The sequence below is a fragment of the Phacochoerus africanus genome, chromosome 4, assembly GCF_016906955.1.
Source record: "Phacochoerus africanus isolate WHEZ1 chromosome 4, ROS_Pafr_v1, whole genome shotgun sequence".
NCBI lineage: Eukaryota > Metazoa > Chordata > Mammalia > Artiodactyla > Suidae > Phacochoerus > Phacochoerus africanus.
The window spans coordinates 108,439,612-108,464,953 of NC_062547.1; the positions used below are offsets into that span (position 1 = coordinate 108,439,612).

General features: G+C 36.1%; 1 protein-coding gene across 2 annotated transcripts in view; it reads left to right on the forward strand.

Annotated features, from left to right (window-relative positions):
• The window catches only part of PAM (peptidylglycine alpha-amidating monooxygenase), a 151,836-nt gene that overhangs the window by 73,823 nt on the left and 52,671 nt on the right, over positions 1-25,342 (forward strand). For both annotated transcript variants that reach the window (XM_047778367.1, XM_047778368.1), the window contains exons 7-12: positions 11,767-11,815; positions 13,141-13,208; positions 14,443-14,523; positions 15,070-15,146; positions 17,347-17,450; positions 24,761-24,945. In XM_047778367.1, coding sequence (XP_047634323.1) covers positions 11,767-11,815; positions 13,141-13,208; positions 14,443-14,523; positions 15,070-15,146; positions 17,347-17,450; positions 24,761-24,945 — 564 coding nt within the window. The remainder of the gene's footprint in view (positions 1-11,766; positions 11,816-13,140; positions 13,209-14,442; positions 14,524-15,069; positions 15,147-17,346; positions 17,451-24,760; positions 24,946-25,342) is intronic.

Below are 25,342 nucleotides of genomic sequence, written 5' to 3' on the forward strand. Positions count from 1 at the left end.
ATAAATTACAGCTTTGGCAGAATATAAACTTCGGGTTTTCAAAACAAAATAGGGTGGTATTGTCACTAGGTTACCCTCTCTTTATCATTCATAAGCATTTAGAAGATTAAGTTAAATAAAAATTGGCTAACATTTTGTTGCAAAAATAGTTGAGAATTGCAAAGGGGTGAAAGATAAACCTTTTATGTGTGTAAAAAAACTACCCTCAAAATGATTCAGCAATTCTAATAGGGCATTTTATAAGAAAAATATATTGCTTAGTTTTATATTTCAAATAGAATTTTTAAATTTCTTTTTTTTTTTTGTCTTTTCTAGGGCTGCTTCCCATGGCATATGGAGGTTCCCAGGCTAGGGGTCTAATCCGAGCTGTAGCCGGCAGCCTATGCCAGAGCCACAGCAACGCAGGATCCGAGCCATGTCTGCAACCTACACCACAGCTCACAGCAATGCCTGATCCTTAACCCACTGAGCAAGGGCAGGGAGCAAACCTGCAACCTCATGGTTCCTTGTTAGATTTGTTAACCACTGCGCCACGATGGGAACTCCTAAAAATTTCTTTGATTAAAACCCTAAAATTCCTTTTCATCCTGTCTGATTCCTTTTCTGTGGTTCCTAGACTTTTGCAGGTACACTCTGCCCTCAGTGGGAATAACAGACAAAAACTGGGAGAATGCAAAAGAAAATTGACTTTCACTTTAAAAATGTATACATATTAAAAACTGAGACAGAAGTAAAAAGTGGTTGATAGGACTTTGCACTGAGAGAAAGGGGAAATAATACAGTATTACTTAGTGACCATGTATAGTATTTTAAAAATGTCCAGTCAAAGCCCATGAAGCTCTTGGACAAGCTAGTTAAAGGTGTCTGGTTTTAGCCAAAAAGACAACTCCTTCAGAAAGGCAAATAAGTGTTTAAATATGCTAGGTACACTAACATAAAGATTTAAAACATAGTGACTCAGGAAAGGGACACAAATGGAGGGTTTTTGCTTTTAGATCTGGGTGCTGGTTTCAGGACTATGGTAGTTTTTAAAAAATCCCTTAAGCTGTACCTTCTGATTTCTGTAACTTTCTGTATATTATAGTTAAACAAAAAGTCAAAAAACAATTTTAAAACTGTGTCATGTTTTGTAAAAATTCTGTTATTTGCCTAGGGTTGGTGGGTTTCGTCTTTTAATTTTACTTTCTTAGAAGTATGATTCTGGAGCAGGCTCAAAATTCTGAGAGGAAAAAAATAGTGTAAACCTTAAGCTTCACTGTTGATTCTTTTCTTTGCATTCATAAAAGGTGGAAACAGGCGAGTGCTCTGACATGTCGTGCCGTAACATTCTCCACACACACAGCAATTCTAAAAGCTCGTTGGTGAGCCTGCCTGGCTGCCTTCCATTTGATCTCTTTTGGGATCAGCACAGGCCATCATTTGTGAAAGTCTTCTTGCAGGATAGGTAAATGCATTTTATCTTCCTTGCCACAGGACAAATGGAAGCTAGTAATTTCTAGTCCCACAGCAGTGAATACAAAATCAAAAGAGGCTAACTCACTGCAGTGACAGCTTCAAAAGGAATTCTTTTTTGAAGATTTTTTTTTTTTTTTTTTTTGCAGTGATGGTTTATTTAGCAATGAAGGCTTTCTGCTAAGCCAGCTTTCAGCAGCCTCCAGGAAAACCTCTGTGCAGTTTGTGTCATGTATTAACAGTGTCCCATTTCAGTTACATTTGCTAAGCAGATACATGTTTGCTGTGACAGTTTAAGATATTAGTGCTTTTGAGTGGAGACTATTTTATATCAATGAATCTGTAACTGTAGAGTCCTGATGTGGTAAAAATAAATTCTCTAGGAGTAATTTGGTGACTGGGATTTGGTTTTGAGGAAACTAACAAAAGTAATATATGCATTTTCTGGTTAGTTTGGAGAATCATCTTTTTACTGAGTACTGTCAGGTGACTATAGGACCTGTATTTATAATCCAAGTGATACTAAGAAAGCAGTAAAGGAGCTGCGTCTTACCTTGGTTAAAACCAGTGTTCCATTCAACGAGCCTCTGCCCAGAATGAACACAAGACTCCAAACTGTTGTTCTCTCTGCAGTTTCCAGTTTGCCTTTCCTGCTTGTGTCCCTCTCTGCTGCTGCAGGGTTTCAAATATACAGGGGGAAAAAAAAAAAAAAGCTTTTTATATAACCACACAGTCCAACTACATAGAAATGTTTTGTTTCTTTTTAAAAAAATGACATGGCCCAACTGACAAAACTGACAGCAGTCTGTTCCAATGCTAAGGAAACTGTCTGCGTTGGATCTATTAAGAGAACTCACTCTCCACTCTCCTAAGGGATTTTCCAAGTAATTTGGACTATATGAAATTTTTCCTGGAGTTCCCATTGTGGCTCAGTGGAAACTAATCTGGTTAGTATACAGGAGGTCACAGGTTCGATCCCTGGCCTTGCTCAGTGGGTTAAGGATCTCGTGTTGCTGTGAGCTGTGGTGTAGGTCACAGATGTGGCTTGGATCCGGCGTTGCTGTGGCTGTGGTGTAGGCTGGTGGCTGCAGCTCCAATTCAACCCCTAACTTGGGAACTTCCATATGCCTTGGTGTGGCCCTGAAAAGACAAAAAAAAAAAAAAGAAGAAGTTTTTCATTAATTTAATGTTGTTCATTCAGAACAAAGAACTATAAGGTAAAGATCAAGCCAGCTCAATGATCAAATAGCTATTACAATACCTATGTACATACATTATTGAAAAAATATTGGTGTGTATTATGATATCCTCTATTCGTTTTTGTCTGTTTATTCAAGACAAGCAAAAAGTCAGGAAGGTGGCCTTTAAATTATGTTCTGAACACAGAACATTCTGAGAAGATGGAAGGGTATGATATTTTACTGTTTAGTTTACTGTTTCCTCACAAAATTTCTAAAATACGTTTTTATTATTAAGGACTTTTTCTTTCCCTTGACTTGGCAATGGCTCCAGGTATGCTTTTTCAGTACTTCCATAAGGAAAGGATCCATTATCTAAAACAGTGGTTGGGATAGTAGATAATGGGTGTTCTTTATCCTTTATCTTCTGAGGAGAGTGCAGTGAATTGAAATCAGCTCTCTACGGCTGTCTTTCTGGAGGACTTTTCCAATTAGTGGGATGTAGTTTATAACAATACATTGGTTCCCTTAGGATCGATGATTAACCTATCTTTTTTTATTGAAGCAGGAAACAACCAGGACAAGATGAGCTCATGAAGGTATACTCTTGAGGGAAAGATTAGGCGAGACCAACAGACTTCTAAGGACCTAAGATGTAATAGGTTATTATCATGCATTATTCCACATACTTCCTTTACTACTTAGCTATGAATCCAAGCAGGAACTAAAAGCTATTATTAGAAAAGCAAGCTAAATAGTTTGGAATTGATAACCTCATATTCCATGCATTCACCCCCCATTAAAAGAAATGAACTTCCTACTTAAGTGGATATCCTTAAGTACCACTGGTTACTTACCCATTCTTGCTTAATTCCTGTATCTTAGCTTCAGGACATTTTATAGAGAAAATGACTTGGAAGTCTTTAAAAAATAGAATCAGTTTTTAAATTTAAATCATGTTTACTAAATACTAACATTCAAAAATTAGTTTTGATACCCAAGTGTGTCACTAGTAAGCTGAATTACTTTGGCCAACACTCTTAATATCTATAGCTTCTTTCCCCCTGTTTATAAAGTGCAAAAGTTGAACTCTGTCATCTCCAGGGTTCCCTCCAATTCTAAAATTCTGAGACTATATATTTGATATAGTGCCTTGCTGTGGTTATACATCTCTGCCTAAGCAGAGGGGAGCAATTTCTCAAAAAAAGGGAGGCTGAGACCCTTGTGGAGCAGTCATCCAGTTTTCATCTTACTCAAGATTAGATTCTGATTGAATGCAATTTTCAAGTTTCATCCAGTGTCTGGAAATACTTGTTTCTTTCATTATCAAACTATTCTTTAGAAGTCTTACCGCTCAATCACCAGTACTGCAGTACTCTCCTGTGCTCTGATGGGCTCTAAGGCATTATTAGACTTGATTTTACATTTCTTTGTAAAAATGGTTCTTTTAACTTTTTCACTGTTAATATCTTCACCATTACAAAAGTTTCTAGTACATACATATTACCTTATAATGGACTATAAGGACATAAAATGAAATTTATCTCCCAGTGTCATCTGATACCCATCTAGTAAGTGAAGTTTCATCACCATATCTTGAAGTCAATCAGGCTAAAATTATTTCTTACTGAATGAGAACAGCAATCATGAAAGATCCCTTAAACTGGGATATTTTTGGTTCAATCCTCTGTATATACAGAACATTAACAGCAGCTAAAAGTCAAGTATTCACCACTTGGAAAGATAGTGAACCTGTAGCCCATTTAGTGAAAGAGATTTACTATGGAATAAGTAATTTACTATGGAATAAGAAGACTAAAATAAATAAAGATACCTAGAAAGAAGAACTGCCAGGATTTTTGCATGGTGATGGTTGTATAGGATAAGTGAATAAATATAGATTAAAAGAGTAATTTTATTTTATTTTTTGTTTTTGTTTTTGTTTTGTTTTGTTTTTGGCAATTTGCCTTTTCTAGGGCCGCTTCAGAGGTACATGGAGATTCCCAGGCTAGGGGTCTAATCGGAGCTGTAGCTGCCAGCCTACACCACAGTCACAGCAACGCAAGATCCGAGCCTCGTCTTCACCCACACCACAACTCACGGCAATGCTGGATCGTTAATCCAGCAAGGCCAGGGATCCTACCAGCAACCTCATGGTTCCTAGTTGGATTCGTTAACCACTGCGCCACGACGGAAACTCCAAAAGAGTAATTTTAATATCAATATAAAAATCTCACTCTTTTCTCTCCAAACATAGAATCCTTTGAGCTAACTTCTAGCACTGAACTTAGAAAGAAGCAAATTGTCTTGAATCTGGTCAATGGGAGATGTATTAGTGAAAGTCACAGAAGGACCTTCGGACAATGTATTGTCAACTTCCCCATGGTCCTGTGGTCCCTAACCCAATAATTTAATTTTAGTCATACTGTGATGTTTTCATGTCTTCACTAAAATTTCTCTTTTTCACTGATGATTCTGTTCTGTATCTACCTAGTTCAGACCACTCTGAATCAGGATTTCTATTCTTATTTTGAGAATATCTATTTTGTATAATATTTTTCACATACCATTTCAGTTTTAATTCCTTTTTTTAACCATCTCCATACTCTTTTAGCACTCCCATGTTTTGCCCCTTTCTTCCTGTTATTAAGTTAGAGAAATTTGACATGTAGCAAGTTTCTCCAATTAAAGCATTTCCTGACCAATAACTATGAAAATATACTTCTTAAAAGTCAAATATTCATTGCTAATATTTTTTGAAACTACCAAAAAAAAAGAATAATGATAATAATAACTAATATTTTGGTATTTATCTTTGCTCCAAATTTGAATGCTACATTTTTTACAGATTGCCTCATTTATACACTAGAGTTTCTAAGTGGTATCAATATTGATCATGAGTGGTAATCTACCAAGTATTAAAGAGATAACCTTCTAGATCCTACTCATTTTTTTTTCTTTTCCGGCCACCCCATGGCATATGGAGTTGCTGGGCCAGGGATCGGATCCAATCCCCAGTTGCAACCTACATCACAGCTTTGGGAATGCCAATTCTTTTAACCTGCTGTGCCAGGCCAGGGATCAAACCTGTCTCCTGGTGCTGCAGCGATGCCATGGATCCCATTGCACTGCAGCGGGAATTCCTAGATCTACTCATTTTAAACAAAGGAACTCAGTGAGCATCTAGTTGAAGGCTGGTGATGATCTTGTAAGGCACTGTGGTCAAATAACTGTATGTGATTAAAATGTACAGATTGGAGTTCCCACTGTGGCTCAGCAGTGTTGTCTATATGAGGATGCAGGTTCAATCCCTGGCCTCAATCAGAAGGGTCCAGCATTGCTGCAGTTTTTGGCTTATGTCACAGACGTGGCTCAGATATGGCATTTCTGTGGCTATGGTGTAGGCTTCAGCTGCAGCTCCAATTCGACCCTTAGCCTGGGAACTTCCATATTCTGCAGGTGTGGTGGTAAAAAGAAAAAAAAATTGGAGATCCCATCATGGCTCAGTGGTTAACAAACCCAACTAGTATCCCTGAGGTTATCCATTTAATCCCTGGCCTTATTCAGTGGGTTAAGGATCTGGCATTGACTTGAGCTGTGTTGTAGGTCACAGACGTGGCTCAGGTCCCGCATTGCTATGGCTGTGGCACAAGCCGACAACTGCAGCTCCATTTCGACCCTTAGCTTGGGAACCTCCGTATGCTTTGGATGCGGCCCTAAAAAGACAAAAAAAAAAAAAAGGAAGAAAGAAATCAAGAAAAAAGTTAAAAACTAAAATGCACAGATTAAGTCTAAACTTTCCACCCAACAAATTTTGCATGTTGTACACTAGAAATGTACAATATTTATATTGAAATATAAATCAGGGGAATAGTCCTAACTTCCTGTTCTACTTTTCATTCAGACAAATTCAATCCTATGATTTCAGGCCATTTTAGTTGTTTCACTCATTACTGTCCCACCAAGAAAAGAATATCCAGATACCAGTGAAGGACACTTGTCAAATCTACTCTTTTTTCCAAGCAGGATTCCCATTCGGCTTCCCAGAATGGACCCCTTCCATATCCTCTGTCTGTCTTTTGTCTGTAGAAAAACTTTAGTCAAATAATACATTTAATCAGAGAAGCAAGAAAACTCAAGAAAGAATGGGAAACTTTCAAGTAAAATAATAATAGTGTAGCCATTAAGCAAGGTCAAGGACCTCTCAGACAAATCAGTCCTATGATTTAAGGCCATTTCAGTTATTTCACTCATGTTCCATCTTTAAAGCTGTAGGATTCCATTTCTCTGGTCTTCTGCCCTGCATTAATTTTTCCATCTATTTCTTCTCCTCTCCTCTCTTCTGTTTACTTTCATTCTAGTCACAGAATCTTTCTGACTATCTTTCTCAGCCAGCATATGATTTTGATACTCTGAGTTCATTTTCCATATATTTCTTAACTATCTCAGTTCTGATTTTGTGTTTCATCTTATATGGTAAAAGTATTATCAGAAGCACTGATGTGTTTCTTTATTATAATAAACCTTTAAAGTGTCACCCATTTTAAGAGATTTCATTTCTAGCCTAGTGAATTGAAATGAATTCATTCTTCTGAGGTTTCACATCTTGTGGCCAAAGCTCTGTGTTACAGTGGAATGGCAAGCAAAGTCAGAACACACTGAAAATCATCAGTAAAATATGCAAAACCAGCTAAAGTTTCTGAGTTCACCAGAAGTAAGATCACTGTGGAGGTTGTGGAAATAGTAATGCATCACTGTGGCAAGGATCACGTTGGAGTTAAAAGGTCATAATCTTCACACCAAACACTAGGCTTAAATATGCTTCTCGCCAAAGCTGCCACTAACTATAGGAATAGTTGTGGATCCAGGAATAGTTGTGGATCCACATCTAGACAGCTTTGTGTGAATGAGTTCAAGTTGCTCCCACTGGAAGTTCTCACTGTGTGTATAATGCAAACACATGGGCTGTTTAGGTCAACGTGCAGAAAGTTGAACTGGAAGAAATCACAGTCATTTACATAATAAAATTTGATTTTGAAGTAATGAATATATAAGAGAGCAGTTGATTCAATGTCTAAAATGTATGTAAATATGCTTTATAAATATTTACTTTGTGATAACTCTGAGAATTTTGCTCAACTAAAATATTGTTGTTAAAATGTTTATCCATTACTAAGTAACAGAATTTCCTAAAGTTATACAGTTAGTGTTATAATTCTATCACCCCCATGGATAAGTAATAACAATATAAAGTGTTATTCATAATTTAAAACATAATATCTGCGTGCTCATACTCACAGTGAGGTTTTTAGAAATGCCTCATTTCTTGCTGATTCAGTGGATCAAATTGATCAGATAAATCTGATGTAAACAAATTCATTTGTGACTCAGAAACTCTGTTTAGTGGGGTTTTTAAGCATATCACTGCACTAATTTTCCTTCTGTATATTTTGATTTCTGGAGCTTTTTTTATAAAACAGGCAAGATTTTCACTTTGGATCTTTGTCTATTCATCAGCCCTCTACCCATATAAGATTTACATTCTCTAAGACAAAACTTAAATTCTCAAAAAGTCAGTTTTCCCTGAAGTCATTATGTTTTAATACATAAGTCAGAAGTTCATTCTATTTTTCTCCAGAATGTACTGAGCACCTCCTATTACTATTTGAGATTTTAGCTGATTTGTTATTATTGTGTGATATCCTTGACCTTCTTACAGAGTATGACAGGTAGTTGTTAAATATGTGGGATCTAAAGAAAACCTGGTACTTAGTCTTTGCACTGGAGTGGTGAGACTGTGGCTCACTTGTAAAACTCTATAGGGAAGCAAATAGAAAACAATTACATAATAATTGCCATTATTTAATTTGGAGAAAATTTTGATGTGTGCCTAGAAAATGTCTTCAAATTAAAATTTGTTTTTATTTTGTGCTTTTCTTTGAGTAAAAATCTGCTCAATTTAGACAATTCTAATAAAGAATATTATCTAACAGGAAGATGTACCATTACTGGCAATAGCTAGCATGTTACTGTAACATTCTTACTACTCTTAATTTGAAGACACATTTCAACTTTAATGATAAACTTCTTTAATAGTTCCTGAAATGTGTTAATTTATTAATTTATCCCATTTAATATTTTTAAGTCAGCCAAGTTGGATATTAAAATCTGATTCACTTGATTCTTTCAATGCAAGAACATATTGTGAAAACGAAAAACAGTTCTCATAACACTGACCCTTTTGCTTGAATGGACACTGTAGGGGGAAAAAACCCCACCCAGTATGGTTAAAGAAAAACATCACAGACTCCAACATTCAGTAATTAGCAAGCAACCTGTAAGTAATGTGTCAGGCAGATACCCTACGCAATCTTTTCCTCCATTGCTTAAAATCTTCAGATGGGACTTTTGCAGACAATAACCCAGGCTCTTACCACACTCTGCCTGACCTAGATAGTCTCCAGCCTCTTGGCTGCTCTGTCCTTGACCATGATAGCTAAAACAGCTATCTGACATCATATTATCCTACTGAGTTCACTGTGTGACATTATCATGTTTATGTATTTGGTGTTTTGTTTTTCCCTGTCCCTCCTACCCCATTTCCCTATCTCTCCACTCCAGTTAGAGCACAAGCACTAACAGTAAATTAGTGACTGCAGTAAATTAGAACATAATGTTTTTCACTGTATCCCCATTGTGTAGAGCAATTTCTGCATATAACAATTGCTTGATGAATGTTACTGAATGAATGGATGGTTACCATTTCTCAAAGTAGCCTTAGGAGATATATATATATATATATATTTATACACACAAGAAATGTTTTCTGAAAACAACTAAGCTAATTATGTGCATCTCTGGAGTTTAGAATTCATTTGGTACAAATGAATGGTATACATTGTTTTACCATTCCCTTTTTTTTTTTTTTCGGGGGTGAGTGGTCGTCGCTGTACCCACAGCATGCAGAGGTTCCCAAGCCAGAGATCCAACCAGTGCCACAGCTGTCACCAGAGCTACAGCAGTGACAGCATCAAATCCTTAATCCCCTGAGCCACGAGGAAACTCCCCACCATTCTCTCTCTCTCTCTTTTTTCTTTTTTGTCACCTCCCTCTCCTTGTATATGAAATTCTTGATCCAGGGGTCAGATCCAAGTCCCATGTGCAACCTTTGATACAGTTATGGCAATGCTGGATCCTTGAATCTTCTGTGCCAGGCCAGGGATCAAACCTGAGTCCTAGAGCTGCAGAGATTCCACCATTACCATTGCACCACAGCAGGAACTCCCCTACCATTCTCTTTTAATCATTGGAGATATTTAGATAATTCTGGGTGGAGTCAATGGCTAATCATTTTTAAAGTAGTACAGACTAGGCATATTTACTAAATCCTATGCAGTACATTTAGGAAAACTTGTTTTCAAAAATAAAAAATTTTTTAATAAATTAGAATAATGCTCAATTATCCTTTCTATATTTAAAAGTGTAGGCAAAAATTAAGGTAAAACCGTTGTTATTTATTATTTTTGTTAGTATTTTCTCGTCATCCATTTAAAACACAATTGAAATTTTAAAAAAAAGAACTCACTGAAGTTATGAAAATAAAATCACACTGAACTTGATTTAGGAGATTGGATAAAGATTCCTTTGTAAAATAACAAAACAAAAAGATCCAACTGAGTAAATATAAAATGTTTATAATTGAATTTATTTCTGTACTATTTTTGTTAAGATCAAACTTAATACTATATAATTTCCTTTGTGTTTTATTACCAAAGTATTAAAAATGATTTATATACTTTCTTAATTTTATCTGTGGTAAATCAAAACTCATATATTGTTAAGTTACCCGTTGTTATATATTTTTATATGAATCTACTTTTGCTTTTCTCATGAGAAATACAGATGAAAGAAAAAACTTGTCTTAAAAATTATTCCATGTGCTATTACTATTATTATTATTATTGCTTTTTGGAGCTGCACTCGCAGCATATGGCTAGGGGTTGAATGGGAGCTGTAGCTGCTGGCCTATGCCACAGCCATAGCAACACAGGATCCAAGCTGCACTGGCAACCTATACTATAGCTCGTGGCAACACCGGATCCTTAACCCACTGAGCAAGGCCAGGGATTGAACCTGCATTCTCATGGATGCTAGTCAGATTCATTAACTGCTGAGCGATGACAGGAACTCCCCATGTGCTATTATTTACTAGTACACTTCTTAAATTGCTAATGTAAATCTATCAATCTTGCACACATATATGCAATAGTTATTTTTTATTAAAATCAACTCAAAATTGAGATTTAAAGTTTTATAATTACTTAGAATAAAATGTGAAGTAGAAAGAATTTAATATACTAGATTAGAAGGAATAACCCAGAGTTACTTTTCATGGTCTCTGTGCTATGGTCTCACCAAGTTCAACAAAGATAAAAATTTGAATGGGTTTAAATTTTTACCTTATTTCTACATGGGGAAGGCAAAAGCAGAAAGAAGAGAGAGGGTTTATAAGAGGTCTCTGAAGTATCCTTAGCAAAGATGCAGAGATACTCAGAGGCTTTCCACTGAAATTAGAGTGTAAAAAGAATGAACATTAGGTTCCTATTTCAAAGGTGAGAATAAGAGAGGCTTAGAAACCGAATAAGATTCCTATACATAAATTTGAAACATTATAGATTCGAAGAATAGTAATACTTTGAAAGCTTAAATTATGGACTGTTTCAGTTTTGAAAAGTAGAAAACCTAGTTGTTTAGAACCCCATAGAACAAACCATTCAGTTTTCTGGATATTTCAGCAATACAGATAATGCAGAGAGAATAGCCACAGCTTTCTTTTGTGAGCTTATGACTCATATTTAGTATGTCTGCAGGAAAGGAGATAACCGGTCAGTTTGATGAGTCAAGAAAAGAACCATAGACTGCCTGAAATGGTAGTTTTGTTGTTGCACTGTGATATATGAAAGTAAATGGATTCATGAATATGAAAGTACCTTGTAAACTATAAAACACCATACAAATGAAATATATGTTTTTTGGTATTGAGTTGTAACTATTTAAAGTGTCTTACTTTGAAATCCATTTTTCACATTTTCCTATTTAAGATGCCTCTTTTGTGTGTGTGTGTGTGTGCTTTCAGATAATCACAAAGACTGTTCTGGTGTGTCCTTACACCTCACACGCCTGCCGTAAGTACTTTCAGTTTTCCTAGACGAGTGACAACTTTAAGATCTTCAGGAGCTTAAAAGGGGGAAATCCACCATGTTCATTAGCTATTGCTGTACAGCAGATAATTCAAAGTTAGTGGCTTTTAATAAGAAATATTTATTGTCTCAGTTTCCTGTGGCTCAGGAATCTGGGCACGACTTAGCTGGTTGCAGGGTCTGGCAGTCTCACACAACGGCTCCCATCAAAGTCTCAGCCAGGGTTTCAGCCATCTGAGGACTCACCCCAGGAGGATTCGCTTCCAAGATCATTCACGTGGCTTTTAACGGGATTCACTTCCTTGCTGGCTGTGGACTGGAGGAATCCCTTATTTATTCCCCATGTGGGCTCTAAACAGGACAGCCGGCTTCTGTCACAGCCAGCAAGGGAGAAAGCAAGATGGAAGCCAGAGTCAAATTGTAACCTCATCTCAGAAGTTACTGATTTTAATACCTAAGTCTGACAGATGAAGAAAATACTTGCCATAAATTATCATACTTTGATGCCAAGAGAGAAAAAAAATGAAGTCACTTTTGCTGTGTTTTATTGGTTAGACATAATAAATTACTAGGTCAAATTACTAGGTTCAGCCCACACTCAAGGGAGAAGGATTGGACAAGGGCATGAATGTCAGAGCTGGGAATCACTACAAGCTGAATAGGTCAGGGTTCTCCAGAGAAACTGAACCAATAGAATTTACGAGAGGGGAAAAAAACAAATGAAAGAGAAATTGAGGGACAATTTAAGGAATTGTCCCTCCCGATTGTGGGGGTTGGCAAGTCTGAAAGCTTCAGGGCAGGCTGGCAGGTGGGAAATTCTGGCGGAAGTCTATTTTGCCATCTTGCAGTCCAAGGGCAGTCTGGAGGCAGAATTCCTTCCTCTTCCTGGGACCTCAATCTTTTCTTTTGAGACCCACCTGCATATGTGGACCATAATCTGCTTTGCCCAAAGTCAGTGATTTAAGTATTAATTACATTTAAAAAATACTTTCACAGCAACATCTGGACTAGTGCTTGGCCAAACAACTGGACATTACAGCCTAGCCAAGTCGATATATACAATTAACCATCACAGGAACCATATAGAGAATGCCTTGCACATTTACAATGCCACAAAAAAAAAATTGTGTATTCATTCAGCTATTTGTCCAAGAAAATTACTCTTAAGAGAAAATATATATTCTCTTTTCTCATATTATTTTGTTTCAATTTTCACATGAATCATGTTCATATTGAAATATATCTTATTTTTCCAAAGTGATAGTTTTGACTTTTGAAATAATTAAGATAAATATTATTGTTTTCTACAGACAGCCTTTAATTGCTGGCATGTACCTTATGATGTCTGTTGACACTGTTATACCAGCAGGAGAGAAAGGTGAGTAATGACCTTTTAGAATTTACCATTACCTCATTACCTAATCTTTAAAAATGTATTTATAGTATATTTTCTATAAACACCTGAAATGACCACTATTTTTAAGTCCCTGAAAAATAAACCAGTTCTTTATTATCCTTGGATTTAAAATAGATTTTTGTATCATTCCAAGCCAGTACTTTATTATTTTCCATCTTTTTACTGAGACGCTAAGTGTTGAGACCCATGGTTAGGTGGTAGGTTATATAAATTAAAGAATAATTCTTGACTGTTTTACAGATCAATCATCCATTCTTTAGATGCCAAAGACAAACTTCATGTCATACTGTGGCATAAACTACTACAGAGAATATTAAGTTCAGAATCAGAAGCTAGCAAATCCTGTACTGACTCAAGTCTTTGAAAGTAGATTTACTGGGCTTGTTTCTCCATTTGTTAAAGCAGGGATAGTAATAGCTGATTTCTCCTAAACTTACAAAAAGCTTTGGAATAGTATAAGATTACTTATCAGTGTATCTCATTCTTTGGTGAAAATGTCATATTAAATATTATTCATTTGTTTTTACTTGGAATCTCTTAAAGTTAATGACAAGTATAATCTTGTTACTTTTTATTTGCTTATTTTGAAAGACATATTTATTGAATAGCTACTATGTGTTAGACTGTAAGGAAGGAAAGTAGATGAAATGTTTCCTTGTCAACAGGAATTGTCAATCTAGTTACCTTAGGTGTTTGCAATCAATTTCTCAAAAATCTTTTTCCAAAAATAAAAACCAGTTTTTAAGCTTTTTCAACTGTATAAATTTCATGATAAAGCCTATGATTTCACTGAGAAAGTGTATTGATTTGGCCAGGTTGTTTTGTTTGTGAGTGGAATAAAATGTGACGGTAAGAGGGAATTCTCCTGTAGCACAGCAGGTTAAGAATCCGACATTGTCACTGCAGTGGCTTGGGGGGGTCATTGCTGTGGTGCAGGTTCATTCTCTGGCCCGGGAACTTCCACATGGCACTGGTGTGGCAAAAAAAAAAAAAAAAAAAGAGGGTAAGGCATTCCCAACTTGTCTTAGCAAAGAAGCTGGCACATAAGTCCTTATTAATTTCTGCTGAATATGTGAGTACATGAGAAAACTCCCATGTCTTGCTACTTGTGAGTACTCTGTATGTACTTTCAGACAAGAATAATGTTATTTTCCAGTTGAATATTGACTTTCTTCTGTGTTTTTACTTCTATCAGTGGTGAATTCTGACATTTCATGCCATTATAAAAAGTATCCAATGCATGTGTTTGCCTACAGAGTTCACACTCACCATTTAGGTAAGAACTTTAAACTACATGTTAAATTATGTACCATTGTGCTTGCTAATGCTATGAATGCATTTATATTTGACCTTAAACCTGTTTCAGTGAAAGAGATTTTGTGCAATACCTTGAAATTCTGCATATTTTTTCATCATATTGTTTTCATTAAAATCCCTAGCCCTGGAGTTCCCGTCGTGGCGCAGTGGTTAACGAATCTGACTAGGAACCATGAGGTTGCGGGTTCGATCCCTGGCCTTGCTCAGTGGGTTAAAAGTTCACGATTACAGCGTTGCCGTGAGCCATGGTGTAGGTTGCAGACTCGGCTCGGATCCTGAGTTGTTGTGGCTCTGGTGTAGGCCGGCACTACAGCTCCAATTCGACCCCTAGCCTGGGAACCTCCATATGCTGCTGGAGTGGCCCTAGAAAAGGCAAAAAAGACAAAAAAAAAAAATCCCTAGCCCTTGGGGTTTCTATATTCGGATTTTATTTTGAAATAAGAAAGAAAATGATGCCTTTCATTCTTCTAATACCTTATATAATTATAATTTTTGTTCATTACAGGTAAGGTAGTAAGTGGATACAGAGTAAGAAATGGACAGTGGACACTGATTGGACGCCAGAGCCCCCAGCTGCCACAGGTGTGTGGAATATAGTAGAGTTTTGAGGAAAAAACTAATCAACAGATAGTAATTTTCTTTTCTTCTTTTTCTTTTTTTATTTAATGATTTTCATTTTTTCCCTTATAGCTGGTTTACAGTGTTCTGTCAATTTTCTACTTTACAGCAAGATGACCCAGTCACACATACATATACACATTCTTTTTTCTCACATTATCATGCTCCATCATAAGTGACTAGATATAGTTCCCAGTGCTATACAGCAGGATCTCAATGCTTATCCATTCCAAAGGTAATAGCTTGCATTTAGTAACCCCAGATTCCCAGTCCATCCCATTCCCTCCCCCTTGGCAACCACAGGTGTGTTCTCTATGTCCATGATTTTTTTTTCCTGTGGAAATGTTCATTTGTGCCATATATTAGATTCCAGATAAAAGTGATGCCACCTGGTATCTGTCTTTCTCTTTCTGACTTACTTCACTTAACTCTAGTTCCATCCATGATGCTGCAGATGGCATTATTTTGTTCTTTTTTATGGCTGAGTAGTATTCCATTGTGTATGGGTTTGTGTGTGTGTGTATCACATCTTCTTAATCCCATCATCTATCAGTGGACATTTAGGTTTTTTTCCATGTGTTGGCTATTGAAAAAGAAAAAATGTCTTTTTCAAGGAAAGTTTTGTCCGGATGTATGCCCAAGGGTAGGATTGCTGGATCATATGGTAGTTCTATATATAGTTTTCTGAGGTACCTCCATACTGTTTTCCATAATGGTTGTACCAATTTACATTCCCACCAACAATACAGAAAGGTTCCCTTTTCTCCACACCCTCTCCAGCATTTGTTATTTGTGGACTTATTAATGGGCCATTCTGACTGGTGTGAGGTAGTACCTCATAGTAGTTTTGATTTGAATTTCTGTAATAATCAGGGATGTTGATCATTTTTTCCTGTGCTCATTGGCCATCTTTATATCTTCTTTGGAAAAATGTCTATTCAGGTCTTTTGCCCATTTTTCCATTGGGTTGTTGGCTTTTTTGCTGTTGAGTTGTATAAGTTGTTTGTATATTTTAGAGATTAAGTCCTTGTCAGTTGCATTGTTTGATACTATTTTCTCCCATTCTGTAAGTTGTCTTTCTGTTTTTTTTTTTTGTCTTTTTGTCTTTGTTGTTGTTGTTGTTGTTGTTGTTGCTATTTCTTGGGCCGCTCCCGCGGCATATGGAGCTTCCCAGGCTAGGGGTCGAATCAGAGCTGTAGCCACTGGCCTACACCAGAGCCACAGCAACGCGGGATCCGAGCCGCGTCTACACCACAGCTCAGGGCAACGCCAGATTGTTAACCCACTGAGCAAGGGCAGGGACCGAACCCGCAACCTCATGTTTCCTAGTTGGATTCGTTAACCACTGCGCCACGACAGGAACTCCTCCTGGTTTTTTTTATGGTTTCCTTTGCTGTGCAAAAACTTGTCAGTTTGATTGGGTCCCATTGGTTTACTTTTGCTTTTATTTCTGTTGCTTTGGGAGACTGACCTGAGAAGACATTTGTAAGGTTGATATCAGAGAATGTTTTGCCTATGTTCTCTTCTAGGAGTTTGATGTTGTCCTGGAGTATATTTAAATCTTTCAGGCATTTTGAGTTTATTTTTGTGCGTGGTGTGAGCGTGTGTTCCAGTTTCATTGGTTTACATGTGGCTGTCCAGTTTTCCCAGCACCACTTGCTGAAAAGACTGTCTTTTTCGAATTTTATATTCTTGCCTCCTTTGTTGAAGACTAATTGACCACAGGTGTCTGGGTTCTCTATTCTGTTCCATTAGTCTGTTTGTCTGTTTTGGTACCAGTACCACACCAGTACAACAGTCTTGATTACTGTAGCTTTGTAATATTGCCTGAAGTCTGGGAGAGCTATGCCTCCTCCTTGGTCAGATAGTAATTTTAAAACTCCTCCTGAACCCTCATCAATTTCTCTAACATCACAACATCTCTAAATCTAACTTTACCGTATATCTAAGCTGTGTATAACCTTTTTTTTTTTACAATTTCCAACTTGGTGGTTTCCTTATCAGTTCTCTTAATGTTTCTAAGCATGGTGGTGAAGAGTGTGTGTGTGTTTATGTGTGTTTTCATCCTCCATACCCAGGGTGCCCCAACCTCATGTTATTGAAGCATGTGGTTCTGGGTTTTATTGATAATTTTAATGAACCATTGTATTTGTCTTCTTGGCAGGCTTTCTACCCTGTAGAACACCCAGTAGATATTAGTTTTGGCGACATACTGGCAGCAAGATGTGTATTCACTGGTGAAGGAAGGACAGAAGCCACACACATTGGGTATGTTTTTTTTCATATTCCACTATTTAAAATGACTTTATTAGAACAAGGCATGATTATAGGTGACACTTATCTTTGTTATTAAATGGCACATTTTTCTCTGTTATGAACAGTTACAACAAACTATATATAGAACTAATTGATTTGAATAAACTCCAAAACGTGCTTATTTTTTCATGCTTCTTTTCCTATACATCTTAATAACGAAAAATATAAGGATTATGAATTTTTTTCTCAAGTGTCCTTTTGCCCTGTGCTCAAATTTAGGCAAATACGTATGTTTTTAATGGTACACATTAATTCCTCAGAACCATGACTTTTTTTCTGCCTCTTGAAACACCTCTTATGTACCTATTGTTTTCCAAATGAGAAACCAAATGAGAATAATACTATTGCAATACTTTTCCATGAAAGAGTATCAGACTTGGAAGTAATTATCAAAATACTGAGCCACTTTGATATAACTATATTTTATACACTAAGCAAATTTTCAAAAGCACAATGAACTCTTCCAAAAGAAGGTTTGCCTAAATTAAAAATGAAAGATAACGTCTCTTACCATGTTTTTTTGTTAGAAAACAACCAAGAAGCCCCCCTTTTCATATTAAACTATATTATAAAATATTTACTGATGCCACCTAGAAGATGGAACTTTAAACCACTTATCTTGTGATCAAAGAGAAGTTACAGAAAGTAGGCACATAAAAATGCATTAGATGCACAAAAGATGATTCTGATGATAACAGCACTAGCTGTTGGTTGTCAGGGGAAACAGAAAAGGTACTGATGCAGGTAAAAGGAAAAAAAAAAGCATTTGAGATAGTGAAATAGGATTTTTTATGTCATCATAAAAGGGTTATATATTAACAAGCATCAATTTTAAAGCTAAAATAGACAAAGTTATAAATTTATTTTAAGCAAGTTTTTAATAGCTTTTCTTTGGGATGCATTTGACAAATTTGAGAGACTTGAGGAAAGCAATAAAGTTATTGTTACATAAATGGTAACAAAATCATTGAAAAAATATACATAATTAAATTTGAAGAGTCTGATAATTCACTTATTAACAATCTTTAAATACACGAAGTATAGAACCTCTGGAATTTTGTTTAAATGTCATTGGTTATTTTATTAACCTTTGAATAAATGAAGTAATAAAAAATCCTTTTCAACATATTCTTTGTATTAATTTACAAGTTCCAGTGGAATAAATAAATTTTTTTTTGCTTTGAAGCCTACTTACAATTTGGAAGGGCTTGTAACTTTGGCCAGATTCTATCCTTTGAGTATCCTCTGTGAGGCAATAGCAGCCATAGAAATTAATGACATCTTATAGCACCAGAATAAGAAGCCAAAGTGATCTCTGGAGGCCTCTTTCAGTTTCATGAGTTCAGAATAACTCTAGTCTTTTTTAAAATGTACATTTTGCTTTAAAATAATACCCTAAAATGACTACGCCAATCTATCTTTTTGTAAATCTCACATGGGCTAAGGGAAATTCCATTTTGTTAAACAAATGAAATAGAAAGAAATTATAGGAAATTAACTTAATGGGTGAGTCCTTATTCTGAATATTTAACTTATACTAAGGAAGGAATTTTTTTAGGTGGAATGATAAACTAGTAAGAGAATTTTGAAATAAATTTAAATATGAATTACATCTTCTTAATAAGGCAAAGCATTCCTATTGTACTTAATATCTTTTTAGTTTTATTTTTTATTTTTTTGGTCTTTGTGACTTTTAGGGCCTCGCTCGTGGCACATGGAGGTTCCCAGGCTAGGGGTCCAATCACAGCTGCAGCTGCTGGCCTACACCACAGCCACAGCAACAAAGGATCCGAGTCACATCTGCAAGCTCCACCACAGCTCACGGCAATGCCAGATCCTTAAACCACTGAGTGAGGCCAGGGATCAAATCTGCATCCTCAAGGATGCTGGTCAGGTTCACTAACCTCTGAGCCATGACGGGAACTCCTCTTTTTAGTTTTAGAAAAGTAAGAGCAGCAATGCATCTGTTTTGGAAATAAAGGGTGCCACTTCCATTGGGTACTGTAGAATCACAATTGAGAATAACCTGTAAAAAGAGAAAACTAGTATTTTTATGATGTCTTTTAAATTATACTATGTAAATCTCCTCTCTCTCTTCTCTGTTCCCATTTACCCTCCACCCCACATATGTAAACATGTACACCCACGGGCACAGGTTTGAGCCCTGACCATGGAGCTGACCTAGGTACAAATTCTGCTTATCTAAAGGTGGTATGGGGCCAGAAGATGCCCCTTCCATGCACTGCAAGAACTATGAGCTTCAAGTTTTAAATTTTATTCTGCAGCCAACTGGAAACTATGTTTTACAGGGAAATCATACTATCAATGGCCTACTAGGAAGATTTTCAGTTGAGTGATTCTTCTACCCAGTCCTAACTTAATTCTGCATTAAGCTAGAAACTTTAGGAGTGGAGAAAGCTTAGGTAGAGCAATCAAAGCTAACTAATAAAAAGCACTTAAAAAACTAGGGACAGATTTCCCCAAACCAAGGATTCATCTCAAAATACAACCATTAGAAAACAGATGAACTTAAGACAAAATATATTAATAAATTTACATAATGGTACCAGTTTTAATCCAGATATATTTCTTTTTTGGTTTTGGGTTTTTTTTTTTTTTTTTGGCCATGCCTGCAGCATGCAGAAGTTCCTGGGCCAGGGCCATAGATAGCAATGACAATGCTGGATCCTTAACCCACTAAACCACCAGGGAACAACCAGATATGTTATATTTATTTTTAAATAGTAAATATGAGTAATATAGATTAGGCAAAGTTGTACCAATGTGTATATTGACAATGTAGTACTAACCTACAAAGAAGCAATATTTTGTGTCTGACTGCATTACATATTTTATATTCAACATGACTCTTCTGTAAAATTCATTTCAAATGTTTAGTCAAGTTTAAACAACCAAAAAAGAATTTAATTAAATCAGCCAATTAAGCTAATTAAGTCAGCTAATTTGCCTAAAAGCATGTATGCTAAAATTTAAAATTAATTCTTGAAAATTGGTAGGTATTATTTACCTGTTTGGTCAGTTTTGTTGGTCATATTTTTCATTTGGAACCAGTTTTTTCATACACATATGAGAATGTCTAATAAATATTCATAGTTACCAAGCACTTTCATCAGTATTTAAAGTATGTCATCACCATATAAGACAAAATATATTAATAAATTTACATAATGGTACCAGTTTTAATCCAAATATATTGTATTTCTTTTTTGGTTTTTAGTTTGTTTTTTCCCAAAAATATGGTTATATGATCAATAACTCCTTAATATATAAGTTTTAAAGCAGCATGAAACCTCTTATAAAATAATTCAAAGTTTTGTAAAATAGTATCTTTAAAGTTTTCATATCTCTTTCCAAAATTAGTCTTACCCATCATTGGTTATTTTCAAATGTAAGCATTTGTTGACTATAAGGGGCAGAGCCTAGGGATGAGGGAATCACCAAAGTGAGGTATCACTGTCTGAAACATAGTTCCACAATGTTTGTGTCTTACAAAATGATACAGTTTGGAATGCTTGGTACTTTCTCACATGTCTATTACATATCTTTAAAACATGAAATGGTACAGTTTTATAAAAACCCTGATAGAACTAGGAAGGTAGGTTGGTAAGTAGATAGATTAAAAAAAAGATAAACAGAGAGCTGTAAATATTTTTCAGAAATACTGTAAATTGAGTTTGTAAAATTGGCCTGACTCAGCAGTATGATATATTAGGGGTAACAGCTTATGCTGTAATACATTGTAAACATTTGTTAAGATATATTATTCATTCTTCCTCATTCAACAAATATTTATTTAGGGCATGCTATTTTCAAGCTCATCACACTTTGTCAGATTTAAAGCTAGGTGATATCTGAGAAGTAGTTATTGCCTAAGCACCTTATTATGCATGAAGGTGAAAGATATGCACCACTATAATTTGGAGATATAGGGGATGGCAGGTGTCATCATTTAAGGGAATCCCACTGACATTAGGGAGTGTTTAAAGGGCCATTCAGTGGAACCAGCACAGAAGTATGAACACCATCTCCCTTTATACTTTCTCCAGGGTAACAAGCATTAAGATTGACAGAGTTGAATTGCATGTGTTGTTCTTTATGGAAAATAAGGGTAGATGTGTCAGAATTCTCCCTTAGGAATGCAGAAGGCAGTTTGGTTTAAAGTCAGATTTTTTTTTGAGTGAAAGAAAGATGAATCTGGAATAAAATAGGCAAACTGTGCTGCTGATCCTAAGGATGATTTGAATCCTAAGTTGTTTGGAATATTATAGTTTCTCTGTCAGGTAGGAGCTCAGAGTTACTTTGCTGACAAATTCAGTTATAGAAGGAAAGGAATAAAGTATAACTTTTCTTTTTCTTTAGCTGCTTAATAAAATTTTATTTGTGATTGTGAAGATTCAAGCATTTGTAGAATAAATTCCTTGAAAAGGTTTATCATAATGGCTGTATGAATTTTATAGAATTAACATTATTATTATTCATCTGTGGATCATTATTATCCTGTACCTAAAATTGTATGTTGCAATTCACGTAAGTGTAGTTTATCCAAGCATCAAGCAAAACAGTTTTGTATTAAGTAAGAAATTTATCAGAATGGGAAAGTATTTATTCTTATTTCATTTTCCTTAAGGGTCATGTTTATTATACAAAGAACCTTTTTTTTTTTTTCGTTGTTTTGTTTTATGGTCGCACTGCAGTATGTGGAAGTTTCCAAGCCAGGGGTGGAATCTGAACTGCAGTTGCTGCAACACCATAATCATAACCTGGGTCAGGTATCAAACCTATGCCTCCACTTCGACCCCTGCCACTGCAGATTCTTAACCTATTGCGCCACAGCAGGAACTCCTGATTGTTAAGGTTTGTAAATTATTTTATCAGTTTAATATTGTATCATAGAATCAGTACCTAAAATGAACTATATTGGTGAGCTGATTAGGTTGTCTCACAAAATTGCATGTGTTTAGAGATGAACGTGGGCGTTACATTCCCAGATGGATAAACTATTGAAGGATCTATTCATGGATTGATTGCAAGTTTTATTTATTATTATATAAATTTATTCAATTTTTTTCCTTTCACCAATTTAGGAAGCTTCCATTTTGCTTCCCCTCTCTGCACAGTGATTCAAGGTTTTCTAATAAGCTAGGTCCATATCTTAAATTCTTTTCCCCTCATTTCTCCCTCTTAATCTCTACCTTTTTCCTCATTTCGAATGGGGGGGAAGGAGGATAATATGGTGGGAGGCTCTGGCTTATCACTTTAGCACCAGTCATTCCTTTTATAGCACATAATTTTCTAAACAACTCCAAGGTCGCTAAAATGTAATTCTTACCAGTGGTGTTTTGACGCATGAAGATGTGTGTAGTAAACAGGTGTTTGGGATTGCACTTCATTCTGCTTATATTTCATGGGAGAGGGAATTACATTGACAGGTTTTAGATTCAGAGAGTGAGAAGCCATATTATTTTTAAAACATAAGCAGAGTTTCCCCTGGCAGGGGCTCATTCCTCTGGTCTCTCAGGGACTCTACATTTTCAGAGCTTAGAGAAACCTCATCTCTGGCCCGTTTGGAAAAGATTTTTCTTTTTCTTTTCCTTCCCTGCTGATGTCATTACTGTTGCTATGGAGAGGAAATGAGTGCTGCCTGACATTGCTGGAAAAATCAACACTGACGTATTTCTGTACAGCAACTAGTCCACTTTATAGCTTGTTTTTTATTAGTAAAGGCTTGCTAAAAATTGTCAGAACTAATACCAAAAAGGAAATGTTCCTTTGCCCAAACCACCTTGGTATATAAGACTTTTTTGTGAAGGTGTACCTAAATAGTTCCTTTCTAGTAATAGTAAAGAGAAGGAAATATATAGTAACCCATGTGAATTGAGGAAAAGGAAAAGGTGTTTTATAAACCATTAGACATAGTTTATATTATTTGGAACTTTTTTCCTTGGAAATGACCATCGCACTGTTTCAGAAACTGTTTTTAACATTGAATCATTCAGTTGTACAGAACTACCCTACTCAGGTCAGAGCCCCTAAAAGAGATTAGGCCTGATTTCATTTTGTATCATTCCTGAGACATTCTTCTCTTCCCAGCTATAGAAGCCAAGGGGCCAAGTCAAATTCAGAGATATGTTTATGATGTCCTAGTTGCAACACATGATTCTTGATTCGTATCACGCTGAGGAACAAGGCAGTTACTGAAAACAAGATCTCAGATTCTCAGGGTTAAATGGAAAAAGCCCATTTTTTTAAACTTATAAATAATATATATTTCTGTTGAACTGTTCTGAAATTTACCGTTATTAAGTAAATAATTAAGATCTCCTGGAGTTCCCGTCCTGGTGCAGTGGAAACGGATCCAGGTAGGAACCACGAGGTTGCAGGTTAAGTCCCTGGCCTCGCTCAGTGGATTTAGGATCCTCTGTTGCCATGAACTGTGGTGTAGATTGCAGACACAGTTCGGATCTGGCATTGCTGTGGCTGTTGTGTAGGCCAGCAGCTGTAGCTCCGATTAAACCCCTAACCTGGAAACTTCCATATGCTGTGGGTGTGGCCCTAAAAGCAAAAAAAAAAAAACAAAAAACAAAAAAACATTTCCCATGAGCAAAGTACTTTGCCAATCTATGAATTTTTTAAAAATGGAAGAAAGATGAAAGAATAAAAGGATGTAGAAGAGGAAAGAATCACTGCAACTAAAATGCCACTTTTTAAATGATTTTTATTTTTTCCATTACAGCTGGTTTACAGTGTCAGTCAATTTTCTACTGTACAGCAAAGTGACCCAGTCACACATACATATATACATTCTTTTTCTCACATTATCCTCCATCATAAGTGACTAGATATGGTTCCCAGTGCTATATGGCAGGATCTCATGGCTTATCCACTCCAAAGGCAATAGTTTGCATCTGTTAACCCCAGATTCCCAGTCCATCCCACTCCCTCCTTCTCCCCTTGGAAACGCCACTTTTACCTGCAGTATTTGGTGATATATGTGGAGTGACCGCAAATGGATACTCCATTATTAAGTGGAAATAAGCCTTTGACAATGTACTTCTGATGTTGAAAACTGTGGTAGGTTTTAATGAAAGCTGTAAAATAAATGCACAATGTTTCCACCTTTGAATCCATTGCTGGTAGATTTACTGGATGCATTTTTCTTGCATTAAGAATGTATTTTATGTGAATGGCTGATTTGTTGTATCTGTGGGGTTTTTTTTTTTCTTTTTTTTTTTTGCCTGCAGTGGTACATCTAGTGATGAAATGTGCAACTTATACATTATGTATTACATGGAAGCCAAGCATGCAGTTTCTTTCATGACCTGTACACAGAATGTAGCTCCGGATATATTCAGAACCATACCAACAGAGGCCAATATTCCAATTCCTGTTAAGTCTGATATGGTTATGATGCATGGACATCACAAAGGTAAAATTGCTGTTTAAAGCAACATAGATTTTGTATTTTATATTTGTATATCTGTATCTTATATTTTCATATGTGTCTCATCTGACTGATAAGACCATCCTCCTGTCATGTGTATACACATAATCTATTTCCCTCTTTTCCTTCTCTTATACTCCCTCCTTTATCTCCCTCTATCTCCCCTCATGATATGTCCCCATGAAAACGGTTACAATGAAAACTCTCCATTAGCAATGAAACAGATTTATTTGGGGGCCAATTCCATAAATGTAGATCTTTCTTCATTTAATTCATGTTTCTAGTTTCTTCATTTCATTCCTCCCATAACCAGTAATGAATTATGCAATTTATGGATTTATACACCATGTTCTAAAGAGTGCTACAGTTTGCCAAAGAAAAT